The following is a 19286-nucleotide window of genomic DNA, read 5'->3' on the forward strand; positions in this document are numbered from 1 at the left end:
TACCGTAAAGAATTCCAGCCAAGGGGCCCATATTTTGTAAAGGTGACCACATTATGTCCCTATCAGGCTCAAACGTTTTGCTTTTCTGAAATGAACACGCACTTCCCCGTAATCCCGCTCAGCCAGTACGCATGACAGACAGGGACAAATGAACGCATGCCGTGACTGCCAGGAGAAATCCGGACGAGCAAAAAAAAAAAAACGGATCAAAAATATCTGCGAGATCTGTGAGAGTGCATAGTGGTACGCCGGGGCGGGGCCTTGAACACAGCCGTGGACGTCACCCCCCCAGCACACGGGCCGGCCCGCCTCACGTCTCCCATCATCTATTTACAGGCACTAATGACAAACGGATGACAGCTCGAAAAATGAATGTTTGCAAATGTGGAGGCCCACCTACTGCCCGCCAAGGAACGCACATCCCACGTGCTCCGTCTGTGACACGGACACACACGTGCATGCACTCACACTAGCATGCATGCACACACACACGTGCGCACACACACACATGCGCACACAGACACACACATGCGCGCGCAGACACACGCTTGCGGGCGCACACACACACACACACACACATGCACACACGCACTCCCTCGAGCGTCATGCATTGATCATCACATACTTTTAGATAGCAAAAATAATAAAATAAAACTTGTGGACCTGTTTGGAAGGGTCTTTGGTCTTTTACACATTATGTATTTCAGTTCATGGCAAAACATCTGTGTTGTTATAAGTATGTATAAGGCCCGTGCACTAGAATGGACCATTTCAGAGCCTTCACTTCATAGTGGTATATTACAGTTTTTTACGACTGCTAACATGCGTTTCCCAATACTTCAGACATAGCAACACATTTACCTCATACAAATAGCCAAATAATTAATATCCTGTTCAAAAGTGCATTTTCTTAACTAAATACCAACAATGCATTTCACAACGCAAACAAAGTTTTCTCTTTATACACCAACTTTGTTAAAACACAGCAAACCTGGTTCAGTATCCAATCATTCTTTCAACACTAGCACAGATTCTCTATTTGAGATGAACATAATCACTGCACAACCACTGTCAAAAAACTAACATTTGATGTATTACATGTAATATTTTACTCTCTCCCAGCAAACAACAGACATTTACAGTAAAATCTGTTGTTTTCATTTTACTGTAATCAGCCTCATTTGGACTTTTTTTTCAAATGTGTGCATTTTTGGCAACATACTCTCTACACAAAAAGTGATATTTACTGTTAGGTAATATATGGAATGTAGATTAGACAAAAAAGGAGTCAGTAACAGTTTTGCAGTAAAGGGTATATTTTACTGTATTAGGGACATTACTGTAAATTGTGGCCTAACCCAAAAAAATTGTAATTGTAAACATAATTAGCCATTGTCCCATATGTGTAAAAATACACATACAAAAAAAGCCACACAGGGGAAAAAAACAGGATACAAACTGAACAGTCTTGTTACGTGTAATCTAAACGTCTTCAGCAGTTGGCCACGTTTTCATCCACATCACATCTGATGTTGGCCCTTGCCATGCACCTGGGATAGAAAAGCTTGGTATGCCTTATTCACCCCTGGCAGTCTTCAGCTGAAATGTCTCTGCAGCCGGGATCCATTGCATCCAGGAGGGACATTTGGTCATGGGGCGGATAATTGTACACCTTCCACCTCTAGACTGAAAACAGTTCCTTAGTGGGATTGAGGAAAGGCGAGATGGGCGGGAGGAAAAGGGACATCACTCTTGGATGGTCTATAAACCAGTTTGTGATGACATGAGAATGACAGAATGCTACATTGTCCCATCACAAATGTCCTCGTGTTTCCTCCCACCTGTTCCATTTCTGTGTGTGTGTGTGTGTGTGTGTGTGTGTGTGTGTGTATGTATGTGTGTGTGTGTGTGTGTGTGTGTGTGTGTGTGTGTGTGTGTGTGTGTGTGTGTGTGTGTGTGTGTGTGTGTATATGTGTGTGTGTGTGTGTGTGTGTGTGTGTGTTTGTATGTGTGTGTGTGTGTGTGTGTGTGTGTGTGTGTGTGTGTGTGTGTGTGAGAGAGAGACATCTGTGAGATGTCTGGGTCTATTGCAGGCCTGCCTCAACATGCTGAGTATAAAGGGCCACATGAACAGAGGAATTCAGCCCAGTGCCCTCCAGGTAAGACGCGGTTAGAAGGTGAATCAGCACAAGTCGCCTACAACACTCACTTTGCTTTGTGTACATCACACTGAATGTACAAGTTATGCTGATTTTTAAGGTGATCTCAAACAGGGAACTGATGTACAACTGAAATCCCCTTTAAGGACAATGAAACATTAGGTTAGATTGAGAAATGTGTTTTTTTTTTACACTGGTCAGAACCTCCACACAATGTAGTGAGATACTGTCTGAACAACAGCAGAGATGAGTGTGACTCTGAGAACCTGAGATACCAACAGAGGAATAACAGATGGACATGATATTCCACTGACGCATATGAGAGAATGAAGGTTAGACTGGTGTGTTAGACTGGGCTGGTGTGTTAGACTGGGCTGGTGTGTTAGACTGGGCTGGTGTGTTAGACTGGGCTGGTGTGTTAGACTGGACTAGTGTGTTAGACTGGACTGGTGCGTTAGATTCTGCCGATGTTTTAGATTGGGCTGGTGAGATAGACTGGGCTGGTTAGTTAGACTGGGCTGGTGCATTGGACTGGACTGGTTTTTAGACTGGGATGGTGTGTTATACTGGCATGGTGTGTTATATTCTGCTGGTGTGCCAGCCGCACAGCCATGCAAATGCTTTCACAGCCATCTCCCTGTGTAATTTCACCTGATCGAGAACTCACCTCTTTAGCTTTATTAGGTAAAAGTAACTGGATAGAAAAACTAAAATAAAAGATTATAAAAATAGAAGATGTACACTCCCCACACAATGTATTACGTCCATTACTCCTCCTATCCACATGCCTTAAGTCTCTTGGCAGAGGCTTTGCTCATTTAAAGCCAAGGGTGTCCACCTGTTGATACAGCTTTTTTAGGTTGTTTTTTAAACTTATTCACATTGGTCAAAATTAGCTTTTAAACCCATTTTTAGTTTTGTGTGAGGACTACGTGTGGGATGGCACGCGTATCTCCAAAATAGCCTCCAGTGGTAGGAGGTAGTCACGTTCAAATGCCCACTGGCTACATCTCCATCTTCATCCATATTAGGCTCGCAATTGTTGGGTGTGTATAAACAGATCGTCTAGGCACGGAGAATGGCACTCACATGGCACGTTACTACAACACAAGAGGTGGTATGTGAGACGCTTGACAACACAAAGGTTTCAGAATACAAATTCGCAAGGACCCTCTGGAACCCCACAGAGGTTTCTACCTCAGCTCCAGAAGAAGAGCAGAAATACAGAGGTAGGCAACCAGAAGGACAAGGATATTACTGAAAAAAACAAAACAAATTCATCTAAAGAGCAAATTTTGGATGATAGGATAATATGCTGTTCTGAAAGCAAAGAATATTTAATTTAAGTGATTATTTATTATTTTTACATTTTTCTATAAAATGCAGCTCACATGAGATGAAGAATCAAATAGCTTTTTAGCCCTCAAATGAACCAGTTTGTGTGCCATTGATCAGGACGTTCACATGGAGCCCATGTTTAAATAGATTTAGTACAGAATCTCAGACACGTCCAAGCCTAGATGGCAGTATAATGGATGTTTCATAGTGTGAAGAATAATAACTGGAAAAATTACTTATTGCTCCTTAAACAAATGATGAAAATCCCACAAGCTACAATGCTGTCTGCCTAGCTAAAAAGTAAGAAACACTTCGTTACAAGTATTTATGATTTATGAACCAATGTTTGCAAATTAGTTCTAACCAATGACCAATTAAAAATCAGCCAATGACCAATAAACATTGAATGACCCATAGATAGATAGATAGATAGATAGATAGATAGATAGATAGATAGATAGATAGATAGACAGACAGACACTATAACAGCATTGACTGACACCTAGTGGTAAAGCGGTTTATCCTGGCTTAATATATAACGTCGCGAGCCTAAGCCTGGGCTGATGACGTCATGGTCCTACGGGAAGGACCGAACGCTGCAGCTGCCTCGTGCTTGACGGAATAACGGGCGGATCTTTGTGGGACAAAACCCGGCAAAAGTTTATGACGTGAAACTAACTATCTCATTTAACATATACAGTATACCCCAAAATTCAGTCTAGTCACAGATCAAATTATTATTTAATGACAAAATTCTCAATAAATCACCACTAGTGTTAACGAAACTATTATTGAACTATATTTTGTTGAAGTAAAAAAACAAACATTTAGTTTATGAATAATGAATGATGCAACACGTTTTATCCTTAAAATATTACAATACTAAATAAATAAAGAAAAAAGCCTTGTAATGCACTTTAATTCAAAACTTTGTGAATGTCACTATCTAATCTTTTAAAGTTGTTGCAGTACGTTGGTATGCAGTTGTAACTCAATCATGCTAATAATGTATTCCTAATCACTGAATTATTTCCATAGATATCACGTTCTAAATCTTGCAAAACCTTCTATGTCAGCAATACCCTGCGTAAAATAACGGGTCTCATCTGTTGGAGCGCATACTGTACAGGCAGTTGTACTAGGAACCACACAAGTAACCTTTCAATGGCACCAACCTGCGAGTCGTCGCTCTCTGACATTTTTCCACAATAAATCCCATGCTTTGGACGTGGAGTTCCGAAACTGCTCGCTAAGCGATCGCCTGAGTTTCTGTCTGAGAGACTTTCGCTTCGCTGTCATTGTAAATTCGTGGTCATAATCAAGCAGTTCTCCTCCAGGACTCCCGTTACTTCTTCAAAAGCTGCACCTCCTCCTGGAACGGCACGCGCGTCCCGGGCTGTCTCATGGGTATACACTGATTTGCAGACAGAAAACACAGTGGTAAATCTCCCCCAAGAATAAATACATTGTGAATAAAACAGGCTTGGACCTGATGCTCCTCTCGAGTGAGGATAAGACACGCACGCTTTCTTATGTGGAGGGGGGAATGAGTAACCGTCTCCTTCTGCAGGAACAACCCGCAGTCACAGTATAGGGCCAGATGTGTGTGTGTGTGTGTGTGTTTGAAGTTTCCACTTCAGCCTGAACCATACGCGCGCTTCTCGAGTGGCGCTCCCTCCTTCCCCCTCGCGCACTCTCACTCGCTGCGCGCGCTCACTCTCACTCGCACGTGCACTTCGTGGCGCTGTGGCAGGCGTGACCGAGAGACAGAGGGTGACTTTCAATGGTAAATAACGTTTACAAAAATAGTCTTCGTTCTAGCGACACTCACTGCTTTATTAGAAACCACTGCCCTGTTTGGTTTGTCAAAACTGACACGAATAAGGATTGATTTCTTTGAAAAGCATTCATATTCCCTTTTGAAATATGGGCTTCTATCTCAACGTTTACAAGTAATAATTTACTAATATTATATATTTACTAATATTGCAAGCAATATTAAAAATACGTATATTAAAAATATTAAAAATAATAAAAATAAGCGATTTGCTATAGATGCACTGGTCCCAAGCCTGGAATTAAGATCGACAGCTTGTTGAATAAATGGAGTTGTGTAGCTTGAATTACTTCTTGTGACAGGGGAGACTGCTTTGTGCACTGGGGTTACTGTCAGTAATCTGAATAGCTGAACGTCAACACAAATGTCTGTGGTAAAAGAAGTAGGTGAGAAGAAGAGAGGACAGATAAGGGTATTAATCATGTTAGCATGAATGACTGTGAAATGGCCAGAATACCATATGCTGAAAAAGTGCCTGAATATGCACTTCACAGGGCACGCTGAAACCATCGGTCTAGCTTTGATTTGCTCGGCCTGACCACCGTTTTTGGCCAACTGAAGGGTTTCATACAGTGTCCATCCCAGGGTGAAGTTCGGTCCTGCGACAGAGGTGACCGACTGAAAAACCTCCCTGTTCGGCATCTGCCGCGTCTCCATTCGAGTGTCGAAGGTCAAAGGTTGGGGGCCAAACATTTCCCTTCATGTGGGATTTGCTATGGAATTCTTGTCTTGGAGACAGTACTAGCAGAGCTCTAAAGAGAAGGAAATTAGATTACCTCAGAAATGCAGCTCTCTACTGTAAATACAGAACTGATCATTGTTTAGTGGATGGATCTACAGTATGTTGCCATATTCTCAGAAAAAAGAAACCTTGCCGCTGGACAATAATAGCCAATTAATTTGTCAGCAAGCCAGATCCTACCTTACAAGAGCTATTATTATTTTCAGGAAACTGCGTAATGTAACATGGTCTTTTTCTAAAACAGTGTCTCCCCACCACACACGTGGGGTCAGCCACGACCCACCGAGAAACCCCCACCTGCTATTTTCAGCTCTGTGCTCAGCAAGCAGACAGACTGTGGGACGCCGATGTCTGCAAAGTCGGGCCTCATCCCCCCCAGGACTGCCTGCCTCGGTTGGGGGAGCGTGTCCCCAGGTCTGGAGAGGACCCAGAGCCACAGATCGTCCCCTCCGCAGCCTGTCCCCAGCTGTCCCCCGCCTGGGCAGACCCATTTGAGAGGCCTTTCTTGCTAACATTTCTGTCTCTGATCACGTGTGGGCGGTAAACAACATGAGCTGTCGAGACGTAACTGATGACTGTGGGGATAGCGATGTAAACAGTTCTTGAGCTCAGCACAACAACAGATCCTCCACAAAGCCTTTGATTACGCGTGTTATGGTAGAAGCGGATGACACTATCACATAAGTAAATTAGTGCGAGGAACAGAAGTGTATTTCAAGCATATCTCTGTGTGTTTCAGTGACGCACGTCATCGGGGTGGAACTCGCCCAATTCAACGACGTTGTACTCTCACGTGTTGATTGTCATGGCGATCCTGCTCTGGTCCTAAATCGTTAGTAATGCCTGGAATCAAAAGCTTATCAGCTTGCGAGCTCTTCAACCGTCATCATGCCAACAAGCGACATTACCACGTCTCTCCTATCTCCTATGGTTGTTAAAGAGATAGGCTAGTACCGTCTGAGAAAAGGTCACTGTGCCTAGACCGTGACTTTGGCCTGTGGGAGAGAGAGAGGAAACAGGAGTCAACGTCAGGACAGGAAGTGGCCGTCTGACTGACAGGAAGTGGCAGTCGTCACATGAATGGCTCTCCACAGCATCTCGCTGGGGTTGCTTGTTTTGGCAAGTCCCAACCGCGCACGTGTCCTTCCTCCAAACAGCGACGGACTCGTTCAGCTGAAGCGGCGTGGCTTTTCTACGGCTGCTGCATTTGCAAGCGTGCGAGGAGATTCGCAGACGCATCCCAGCCGCTTCACGACTGCTTCATTTACAGAGCTGGAGCTCAGAAATGGAAGTGTGCGTTAATGAAGCCAGCTGCCGCCGTTAACGTGCAAACGTGACAGCCGTTCGCAGAAGCAAAAGCTCACGTGTCGTTTAAGGGACGTGCGGCAAACTCGTGAGCACACTTACGGTAACTCTCTTGCCAATTCCACACACTGTGCCAAAATACAATTTTCATTAAAAAGTCCTTTGTAGTTACTTCAAAGCAACTGTCCCTAAAAACATTACCATAGAAACGAATGGGAAAACAAATACCAAATACCAATGAGCACAAAAACTCTAGTAAAATGCAGTTTAAAAAAATCAAAGAAAACTTGACAATAGAATGTCTCGGTAACCCAGGGAGACTGAACACCAAGTGACAAGTGACGCTAAGAAGATCGTCTTTTCAACACGAGATAGATTTGAACGTATGTATTAACTATACATTGTTTTCTATTGTTTTAAGCGATATGTGGGCCAACAACCAGGCCTCAGTTCTTACTGGGAGCCACGGTCATGTGTGGATGGTTCACCTCCGTCACACTGGGACAGTGAAGCACTGTCTCCACAGCACTGTCGTGCATTTAGAGCAAAACCTGCTAAACCAGAGTAGCAGAGTCTTACACCAGCACCGTGTGCTTAAGGGCTTTTGACTTTTAACCATCACACACACATAGATAGCACAAATATATATGTTATGGGTAAAATGGGAAAAATGTGAATAAACGCAGACGGTTCCACACATCTCGGAGCATGCTTCCTACTCGTTGGGGTTGCTGCATGTGGCTAATACATTCAGGGAGTATAGATCAAACAGGGTTTAATCACGTACACTCACTGGTGGTGTTCCTCTGAGCTCAGGGCTCCACACTGACCAATGAGATGGAGTGGGAAAAAGCCCAGATGCCAAGGGCCTGATTTCTCTGCGTTCTGACTGGCCTCCTTGCTTGGGCAAGAGGTCCCGGGACACCCCCCCCCCCCCCCCCCCCCCCCCCGCCTGTCTGGGGCATGCACTATAAATTTCCTGAGAGAATATTCCCAAGACATGAATCCAGCTCTCCAGAAAAACCACACATGTGGTATATATCTGGGTTTAGATTCTAGGGATTGAGCGGGGGAGGAATACGTCTTAAAGCAATTGCACACAACTACGCTTCTGACAGGCTTCATTAGGGCCAACAGTCAGTTTAGAATGAAGTTAGTTGTTTATTTTGGATGTAGGAACACACTTTAAATAATAAAGGGAGTACATTTAAAGTAAGTTAGCAAATTAACGAAGTGAATGAAGGAACGGATGAATGAAGTATGGGAAATAACGCAAACTAAAAAACGCGACGGAAACACGATGATACAGTTATGAGTAACATTCACGAGTCTCTTGTGGTTTGTCCTTGAAATAAGCACGATCCAGTTACACGGAGAGCTCATGTAAGCTAGCACACAAACAGCATGGCCGCTTGTTAGGAGGGGGGTGTGAGCGCTATTGTTTCGGTGTATGACAAAGCATGTAATGCCGTCAAGTCCGAATCTATTAAGACTCAGCCAACCACAGAAATCCATGGGAAAACACTTACAGTCTCCACACACCACCTGGCTTCTATTAGCAAAGAGGGGATTATGACACACACACACGCACACACGCTCACACACGCACACACACGCACACACACACACACACACACACACACACGCACACGCACACACACGCACACGCACGCACACACATCAAACTAACGCTCACTCCTCCACAATTCACACACTCGAATACGCTATGATTTGTAACTTCGAAATGTTGAAGGTTCACCATCATGGCATAGCAATGGCCACAAACCAAATGACATGACTACTGGTGTAAATTTCACATGAGACATTATCATCCAGAACAACCCAACCATGGTCTGAGCAGTGATCCATCACTCTCGCTCAACCCGCGGGACGGCGGCGTGCTAGTTTTGGGACGGCCCGTGGTTTAGCCCAGGAGATGGAATGCTGGCATTAACGTTGCCCGGACAGCAGCGCAGAAGGCAGAGCGGGGCTCCCTGCCTGTCGGTTCTTATTCGTCCCTTCTTAATTGAAGGAATGAATCGCTTTTCTGTATCCATTCAGGTGGATGCGGTCTGGTCGTGACAGAGTTTGACATGCCCTGCACATCATCTCTGACACAGCGGACACAGAGCTGGCGTGATGTCATTCTTCTCTGTGTGGGACAGTTGCTTTCACTTCCAACCTCACCTAAACAAATAGATCTAAAGTTGAGAAATCTTCGAAAAACAGCATGGAACAATATGTGGTCATAACCCGTACTATTGCCTAAGATGGCTGTCATAAATTACATAATTACAGTGCAATATGAGGCATGGGTTTCAAATCGTCCAATCCAAACCAAATATGTCAGACTTTCCCCGAAAAAGTGAATTGTGGTTGGCACAAGAGGGAATTTTCACAATCTTTTGAGGATTTCCAACCTTGCCTGGCTCTGGTTCACTTGAGTGTCACCATCCTCCCAAATTACTTGGAGCAAAGAAGAGAACACCTCAGCTGCCAGGAACCTGACCAGACCGCCTCAGCTGCTGGACCCCAGGACAGGACTGCCTGTCAGCCTGCATTGTCACGAAACAATATAGCCGGCGCTCCGGCTAAGACGTGCCATCTTACCACTAGAAGATGCCAAGGACACCTAGCAGGAAGTTTGACGTCTCCCTCCCTGCTCTGATTGGACAGCTGCGTTATCGAATTCACATTTGACCGCACTAAAAGGCCACTGAGAACCACGTTTGCTGCTCTCTGCTGGCACTAGCACACGTTGGCACTCCCCGTTAGCTGGCACGCTCGTTAAGCTGGCACCCTCGTTAACAGGCACTTTCATTAGCTGGCGCTCCCGTTAGCTGGCACTGCTGGTAGTCTCAGGTAGAGCTTAGGTGACTGCAGGATATGCAGTCACTGTACACATTACCACAAGGCACATTTAGCACACAGGAGACTAGAGGCTCGTAATTGCCCTGTGGTCCTGCTGTTAAGGTGCTAAAATTTATCTGTTAGTGGAAAATAAATGCACCATGACTGGCAAATATTTAAATATCCTGGGTAGTATTGTTTTAAGAAGAAAAATAGCAATATTAAAAAAATATAAGAACAACCTATATTATGGTGTCTTGGGGTATTTTATCTTATTTTAAATGATATTTTAAAAACTGCCACAGTGGCACAATGTTAAAATCAAAACATAGTAATCAGTGTGTCAGTTTACAGATGAACATCTATATGGCTGCAGTGAATTTCTCTAGATATGAATAAGTGAGTGGTCAAAAAGTTAATTATTGTTATGTACACACATGTACATAGGTACGTGGAGATAAACATGTATAGACACATACTGTAGAGTTATTAAACGTACTGACACCCTATGTGATTAAAAAGCTGACAGCATTAATGTATGTGCTGTTCTCTAAGCTACAACACACACCATCATCTCTGGTTACGGACAGTCCCACCTGACAGTGAAGTGTACACAAGCACAAGAATGCAATTGAAGGTTTTCACCTTGTCTTCTGAGTCATATGCAAACACAGGAAATTATGATCACACACACACACACACACACACACACACACACACACACACACACACACACACACACACACACACACACACACACACACACACACACACACACACATTCCCACTCAAATACGCACACTGCCCTGTGAAATTATTTCACAAGACTAAACCCTGTTTGTAAATGCAGCTGCCAAACCTGTCAGGTTTTTTTATCAGATTGCTTTTTTATTACACACGCACACACACACACACACACACACACACACACACACACACACACACACACACACACACACACACACACACACACACACACACACTCACTCACTCACTCACTCACTCACTCCCTTGTGTTCAGCTCACCCTATGACAGGCTTGCCCACGCTACCTTCACTTCCACTTACGTTCAGGAACCCATCAGCAGAGTGCAGAAAAGTCCCGCCGTCCTGATTGTCTTGGTGTACTCCCACCTCCCGAGATTTGCACAGCCTCGCATGTAATTGGAAGAGACCGGAGAAGCGACACGTCGTTTACAACAGGACCGGAGTCAAATTACTGCGCGCTGGAGCCCATTAAGCTGCATCTCCTTATGGGAAAATCACACTCCGGCAAGAAGGAGGCGAGTGAGTTTGGAGGACATAGGAAAACAGAGTCTGAAATTCCTTTCCACTAGACGCCCTTACTGGGAGCATCTGCAGACTGGAACCCAGCCTATGCAAGGGGCCTAGAATGTGGTTTTTTAAAACCCAGAGTGGATCTGGAGGCACATGTAAATAAATGAAGAGTGAAATTCCAGTGGTTCCAAAATACACAGTAAACTGTACTAAACAAGCATAAGTGCTCTCACATTCAAAATAGCCATCAGAACAAAGATTAGCCAAGCAAATTCCAGTGCTCTTACTATGGAGGAATCACTGTTTACCTTTTCCCTTTATAGTGAGTTACGTTTCTGTTACATTTATAGTCAGTTGAGTAAGTGTTTAGTGAATGCGTTAGTCTATTCCATTTCTTTCACTGGGTAAACAGACTCTAACCAGACCCAGTATTAATGTTTTCTTTGTTCAACACTTGAAATCAGAACAGAACAGATGTCTAGGAACAGCACTGCAATTTGTGCACCGACCGATTATTTTGTATTCCTCACGAGGAACACAAAGGAAGAACCGGTCTCAATCCTGAGGAATTCCACAATTCTAAAGATCCGGTGGCAACCAAGGAGGCCCACAGGAAGCCACCAGTCATTTTCCAACTCTCCACATGAGGAGTTTCTGCTGCGATCCCGGCGCCCGCAGCCCTCTCTACAGTGTGGCGTGGCTCGCCACGTGTCCGTCCGCCGATAAATGTAACACATGATGTCACTGATCTTGGCAATGCTGGAGGAGATGGTGTCTGCAGACCATCACATCACAGCAGAGAGGCCAGCTCAGACACACAGAGATGGGGCATGGGATAGGCTTTGTTTGAAGCCACATCACCGTGGAGGCAACATTTAAAGCACAATTTCCAAAAGACAAGTCTTAGCTTAAATATAGCCAAGCTGACATACACTCACCGGCCACTTTATTAGGTACACCTTGCTAGTACCGGGTTGGACCCCCTTTTGCCTTCAGAACTGCCTTAATCCTTAGTGGCATAGATTCAACAAGGTACTGGAAACATTCCTCAGAGAGTCTGGTCCATATTGACACGATAGCATCACACAGTTGCTGCAGATTTGTCGGCTGCACATCCATGATGCGAATCTCCCGTTCCACCACATCCCAAAGGTGCTCTATTGGATTTAGATCTGGTGACCGTGGAGGTCATTCAAGTACAGTGAACTCATTGTCGTGTTCAAGAAACTAGTCTGAGATGATTTGCGCTTTATGACATGGCGCATTGATCTGCTGCAAGTAACCATCAGAAGATGGTTGGATCTTGGTCATCAGATACCTGACTATAAAACAGATAACAAACTGACATTTGTGAAAGTTTGTGGCAAGACCAGCACAACACTCAGAGTGACAGGAAACACAAAATAATAACCCAAGAGCAACAGTATCAATGCACTTCTGGCTTTTGCTCACTACCACCTAGCCACAGTCTCTATTTCGGCTATTGCTCTAAGTCTAATCATAGGGGTAAAAAACTCCAGTTTAGCCCACTGTCACAACCAGAGAGAGTGTAGTGGGGGTCTGTTTCTTCCGGGCCGTCCTGGATACAGGAAGTCCGGTGATGGTGCTGGAGCCAGCACTGCGGTTCATGGGCTGAGACGTGGATCTGGACCGTCCCAAAAGCCATGCCCGGCGCCGGGGGCCGAACCCAAGAAGGGCTCTAGGAACCAGGGACGCCTGTGCAGGGGAGTCTGGGAGAGGAGGGGGTAGTGAGGGGTCTTGGGAGGGCGTAGAGCAGGGAGTGTTGCTGGTGATTAATGCAATGCTTTTAAATGCTCCCCCGAGAACCATCTGTTCAATAGATAGTGCATTAGTGAAATTAGCCTGAGCTGCTACGTTCGATATTACAGATGAACTTGGAGATGAAATGACTCCTCTAGTTCAACTGATGCAAGACAGAAGTGCAGCACTGATTAAAAAACATATATATATATATATATATATATATATATATATATATATATATATATATAAGTAAGACATAATTCATTTCACAAATGCACAAGATAATCTGTAATATTTGTGCCATAGATCACATTGCTCTACCGCACTGCAATGTTTGTAACTGATTTAACCCTTTTTTAAAGAAACGTTTATCTGCATGAGAAAACACAGAACCTTGGGGGCCCTCCGGTAAAGTTCATGTGTAACTGGAGGACTGTTTCAGAGACGTACACCGCAATGAAAGTTGTGAAACAACTTTCAAAAGAAAAATCTCTTACAGAAATGTGGGTGAACTTTAGGTTCCTTAAAAAAGGAACAAAAAGCCCATTGGCAGTAAAAATGTCCAAAGAATGTCCTTTAATGTGGTCAAAGCTGCAAGCCTGGCCCCTTGCTCATGCTAATATATGGGGCGCGGAGTGTCCGGAGCACAGAGCACTTTTCCCTTGGGTGATTTCCAGTCTCCCACAGGCCGCTTTTTGTTTTCGCACGGTCAATAGCTTTGGACGTGCCCTGTCAGGGTGGAATAACCCCATATTCAGATCAGGGAGAAGCTTCGTTTGAGGCTCCGTGTCCGTTTGGGCTCCAGCGTCTGTGGCCCCTGTGTGACGGGCTGGGGCCACCCTGTCTCTGCTCCTCAGTCATGTCAGCCTTTGTGTTAAGAGAGGTCTGACAAGGTGATGTTTATCATAACAAAGAGACCCGCCAGATATTAATACAGCATGGAGCAGAGAGGGAGACACCCAACGACTAAAAACGTTACAGACACGGTGAGTCTGTGTGCTAGTGTCGTCTATATATATATATATCTCTACACAAGCACAGATGAACCACTCTGCTAACACACACCGACTCTGTGACAAATATGTTGGTTCACCTTGAGCAAAGCGTCCTGACAGCATTACTGATCCAGACTGAAAAATAGCTAAAGGTCCACCGAGATATCTGCCTAAAATACATTAGCGCAAATGCTCACCTCTTAACAAGCAACATTCAAGCTTTTATCCAAATTGCCCACACCACAACGTGAGGTTCACCAGCATAAAACACTTTTTAAAATTCAACTTATCAAATATATAGCGCAAAGTTGCTTCTGAAATATAAAGTATTTGTAGGCTTATCCAAAATCATTTCGTCAGTCTGGAAGTACGTTGCAACTTCTTTATCTGTCACGTTAATCAAAACAATCTTGCGTAATGGCCGTCCGTGCTCGGGGTGTTGGGTGTGCAGGATGGAGATGCAGTTCTGTTTGTGTTCAAGGAAACGACACAGAAATGAAGAGGGTCAAAAAGTGCAACTATTTTTCCATATGTGTCTGGCCATTTCCTTTTTCTGTAACATCTGCCACTGTACTGTACACAGCGTACAGCCTGAACCTCAGAAAGGACAGTGCATGGGTTATTCATTTCTCTCAGGCAGCAAGCAGGCCACCTATTGATAACTGCTTGGACCCGGATGCTCTCAGCCTCTGCAAAAGTGGATATGCAGCATTAGACACTTCAGGACCGGCAGAGCTTCGGTATCAGGAGGCGGATGGCAGTCCAGACGGCTTTCAGCTCCAGTTATACTCTGGGAATCTAGAGAGTGCATTGAGTCTTGTTTATTCTTGACCTCTCCCCAGGGTTCCTGGTGCTAACCAGCCACCGAGGTAATGCCCCTTTATACCATCAGAGAGACGTCTGTTTACGGGAGCCCGTCCCACAGCTGGGTGCCAGAGACAGGACACCGATTACACAAGTCGGGACTGTCCTCTTCAGGATCGCGAGAGGAACGAAGACCTGCTCTGCTCTGAGCCTACACGTCACAAAGATGCAGGCACCTGGGCGAACCCAGGGAGAGCAGTCACACTCGGAGAGGTCGTGTGTTCGCTAGTGCCATCCATCTGTCAGCATCTGTGTTCTTGGAAACGCTTCAGATGTTCTGGTGCAGTCCAGTCCTGGTTTTCTTTGAGCCAAAAATAGCTGAGCTGGTGGCAGTGACTACAAACTTGCAGGCTACGAAGTGTGACAAGACAGACAAACAGTAGTCCATCAGAGTTTTTCCATCTAAAAATTCTCCACTGAAAGCTCTTGCCACAAAAAAAGGATATAAATAAATAAATATATGAAATCTAGCATTTCCATTACAAGAGAGGAGAAATTTAAAGTATTATTAGTTCAACACAGGCGTTTTGCCACAAACTTCATCCATTACATAACACGAACACAAAAAAAACAGCACTTATGAGGGATTAAATAAAAGAACGTGCTTTGCTTTTAGAGCCGGTCATTAAAAGGCAATCCTGCAACCTGCAGTAACTCAGGCTGTGGTCTGGCTGAAGGCTGTGTGTTCCTCTGCCCTGCAGAATGTCACAGTAATGAGCAGATTAGCATCCTACACACTCTGCTAGCCATCTGGCCGCGGTACTCGGTGACATCATGCAGTCCCTACGGCTCAGTAGTAAAATATGAGAGTGGAATTTTATACCTCATGTGCCTCAAACTCTATGGGCTTCGACTTCTTTTATGGCGTCATCATATTTTTTTCTTTTCTGTTAGCACGGCTGTTCAATTTGAAACACATGGCCAGTTGGTAGATGTATGTAAGTAACTATGACATCATGTGAATCCAGACTACAGTTAATACGGACACGAGAACTGATCCACACACGATCAAAAGGTGCGCTCTCCACTATGCACTGTTCACGGCTGTAGTGCAAGAGAGGAGAGCGCTCCACCTGTTAACAACCGACCTGACGTAGCACCACCAGACGTTGCACCTCCACCGTGCTGATGTTGCATAACCAGCAGACCAAAACCTGAACTACAATTCTTCAGGCAAACTTCACTTAATAGCATAAATAGAGCCCAGAGCTGCAGATATGAGGATGGATTTGACACTGGCGGGGTCTGCTTCCAGCCCACCGGATACCTGCGGCAGGCGGCGGGCCACACAGGTACAGCGAGATTAACGGTAGGCTCGAAACCGTCAACGTGCCACACAGGTACAGCTTGAGTGACGGTGGGCGCGAAACAGTCCACACAGTGCATTTGATTCCTCATTGCCTTGCAGCCAAATGGTCTTGTGATAGAGCAACCTGAGCCCAAAACACAAACAGAGCAAACCTCCCCCACCAACCCCACCAACCCCCCACCACCCCACCCCCAAGAAATCTCCCAGCTGCCCTCTCAAGCCATATCTCAACAAGCCAAATCTCTCACCTCACCATAACAGCAACGGTTCTCTGGCATTCCCACACCCTCTCCAAGCTGGCACACACAAATAGGCCTGAGCGCTCTCCAGACCTCCAGACACAAGGACACCTGTCTGTGTCTGTCACGTTCTCGCCGGCCTTGGGGCGAACGGTCCAGCCGGGAGAAACACAAGCCGCAAAAGACCTCCCGAGACCGGGGTAATGAAAACAAGGCTTTGAACAGTGTGAGCTGTGGCAGGACCGCTATCGTTAAACTGCAAACAAACGACACGTCTGCAATCAGTACGGAGAATGAAGTCCATACCGGGTCAGAATTCACCAAGAACGCAGAAGCGTCTGACGTCAGATTACAATAATAACCAAGGTGCGAAGGCCGTTTTGAGCTTGTTCGAGTAGGTAAAAGGCCAGCGGAACTCTTGTTCCGTCCTTGAATTTGCACTCGTTCAGACTGATTAAGGAGCTGAAAGGATGTTTGGAGAGTGAAATATTGAACTGCATTAAGAGTCAACCGGTGAGGTGCTTTGCTGATGTAACCGTGTTAGAGAGAAAGCTCAACCTTTCTGCACCTCACAGCACACGTGCAACTCACCGCACACGTGCACCTCACCGCACACATGCATCTCACAGCACACGTGTATCTCACAGCGCACGTGCCCCTCACAGCGCACGTGCCCCTCACAGCGCACGTGCCCCTCACAGCACACATGCATCTCACAGCACACGTGCCCCTCACAGCACACGTGTGCCTCCATTCCACCCAGGGTCACACCTCGTCTCCTCTCGTCAGTGCAATTACAGCCGCTGTAATTTAGCGCTGCAGATAATGTCGTGGAGGAACCTTAGAAACACTACAGTGCGCTACAATAACAAGTTTCATTTCAACTTCCATGCCACTGCCCCAGTTTAATGACTTGTACACTCAGGCGAGATTTTAAAAACAAATGTCGTTCCACAAGTACGTCTTGACGACGTAAGAGAGAACCGGTCCTTACCTGCTCTTCCTTGCTTCCTCTTGGTAGACATCTAGAAACAAAACAAAACGATAGTCAGGGTTGAGTTCACATCTCATTGGTTCACATCCCGACGAGACTCTGCCTGAACACAAGGTGCATACCCCCAGCAGACACAGGCATCATATCTGTATTGTTTGGTGAATCGACAGAGACCTTTGTTGGGGTAGATTGAATGGCAAACTTCTAACACATGATAAGACTTTGTTCACCTGTCTCAGGTAAAGTCACCTCACTGCAATATTTCTCTCTCAAAATATGCAGGTTGGTGAGCTGACCAGAGATCAGTGTGATGTGATGCTGCCGTGTCCTTGCTCAGTGTGGTACTGTGAATGAGCTGACCAGAGGTCAGTGTAATTAAGTGCAGCCTGGCCCCCTCGGCCCCCGTACAGTGAGCGCTACTCGCTTACAGACGAGGCTGGGTTACCATGGTTTCCATCCTCGGCTTCCAACTTCTGCCCTGTTGTTGTGATTGTGTAGCTATCACAACCATGATGGATGTGTGTGCCCAGCATGGCACAAATACATGCAGGGGGTTCTCTGCAAGAACACTCGCAGAAAAGTCCTCAAACACATGAAAGAGTTTCATAACATACTGCGGTGACCACCTGCTTTGACTGGAGCATTCAGCTTCTCCACATTCCCTACAAGCACGACCTGCCTGCCTCTGTCCCCGAGGCCCAGGAAGCACTTTGTAGTGTCTGGAGGTCCCTTTCCTGTTCACTTGGTCTGTTGTATTTGGCAGGCTTGTCTAACCTCTAGCCATATTACACATCACGCAGGAGACCGCACATTACATATGTGGGAGCAGATGTTCCCATAGCAAGCTCAAGTCTCAGGTAGGTGTGCTGAGAAACCTTTCTACAGGATCTTCTCAGTCCAGGATCTTTCCACTTTGGTTCCCAGGAAAAATACACATTTTATGGAGCTTCAACGTCTTTGGAAATGTGTTTACATGCCCTGTTTATGTGTCACAAGGGAGAGCAGAGAACGAGCGGATAGAGGGTGAACTACAGCGGAACAGGGAGGAGAAGAAAAAGAGAAACACAAAAGGGAGAAGGAGACGAGAAAGAAATGAAAATGAAAAGAGAGCAAGGGATAATGTGAGAGAAAAAGAGAGAGAGACAGACAGACACGACATTATTGTGTGTGTGTGTGTGTGTGTGTGTGTGTGTGTGTGTGTGTGTGTGTGTGTGTGTGTGTGTGTAAAAGAGAGGATAAAAAGTAAGAAAATAAAACATGCTCTTGGCATCTGTTGAAAATGCCTCCAGAGCGCTTGGCCAGATGTAGCCCCAGGAGCACAACTGTCCTGCCTCCCTGCAGAAAAGATGTGCAGGAGCGCGGAGGAGAACGGAGGAGCGTGGAGGCGCACGGAGTAGCACGCAGGCGAACGGAGGCACAACTGATGTGTACGGGGGAGCACGGGGGAACACGGAGGTGTGCGGAGGCACACGGAGGAGCGTGGAGGTGCACAGAGAAGCACGGAGGCGCACAGAGGCACGCAGCTATATTTAGCTTATCCTCAGCCGCTCGTAGCAAATCCTAGCACATTCCACCCTGGCCCTGACTTCTCCATCACCTTTAAGCTGTTCGGT

General features: G+C 45.6%; 1 protein-coding gene across 3 annotated transcripts in view; it reads right to left on the minus strand.

Moving 5' to 3' along the window:
* The window catches only part of stard13b (StAR related lipid transfer domain containing 13b), a 60556-nt gene that overhangs the window by 25412 nt on the left and 15858 nt on the right, over positions 1 to 19286 (minus strand). For 2 of the 3 annotated variants that reach the window (XM_076977038.1, XM_076977037.1), the window contains exon 5: positions 17674 to 17704. In XM_076977038.1, coding sequence (XP_076833153.1) covers positions 17674 to 17704 — 31 coding nt within the window. Of the gene's footprint in view, positions 1 to 4672; positions 5085 to 17673; positions 17705 to 19286 lie in introns of those variants that run through there. The other variant, XM_076977040.1, reaches the window with a different exon arrangement.

The sequence above is a fragment of the Brachyhypopomus gauderio genome, chromosome 16 (assembly GCF_052324685.1).
Source record: "Brachyhypopomus gauderio isolate BG-103 chromosome 16, BGAUD_0.2, whole genome shotgun sequence".
Taxonomy (NCBI): Eukaryota; Metazoa; Chordata; class Actinopteri; order Gymnotiformes; family Hypopomidae; genus Brachyhypopomus; species Brachyhypopomus gauderio.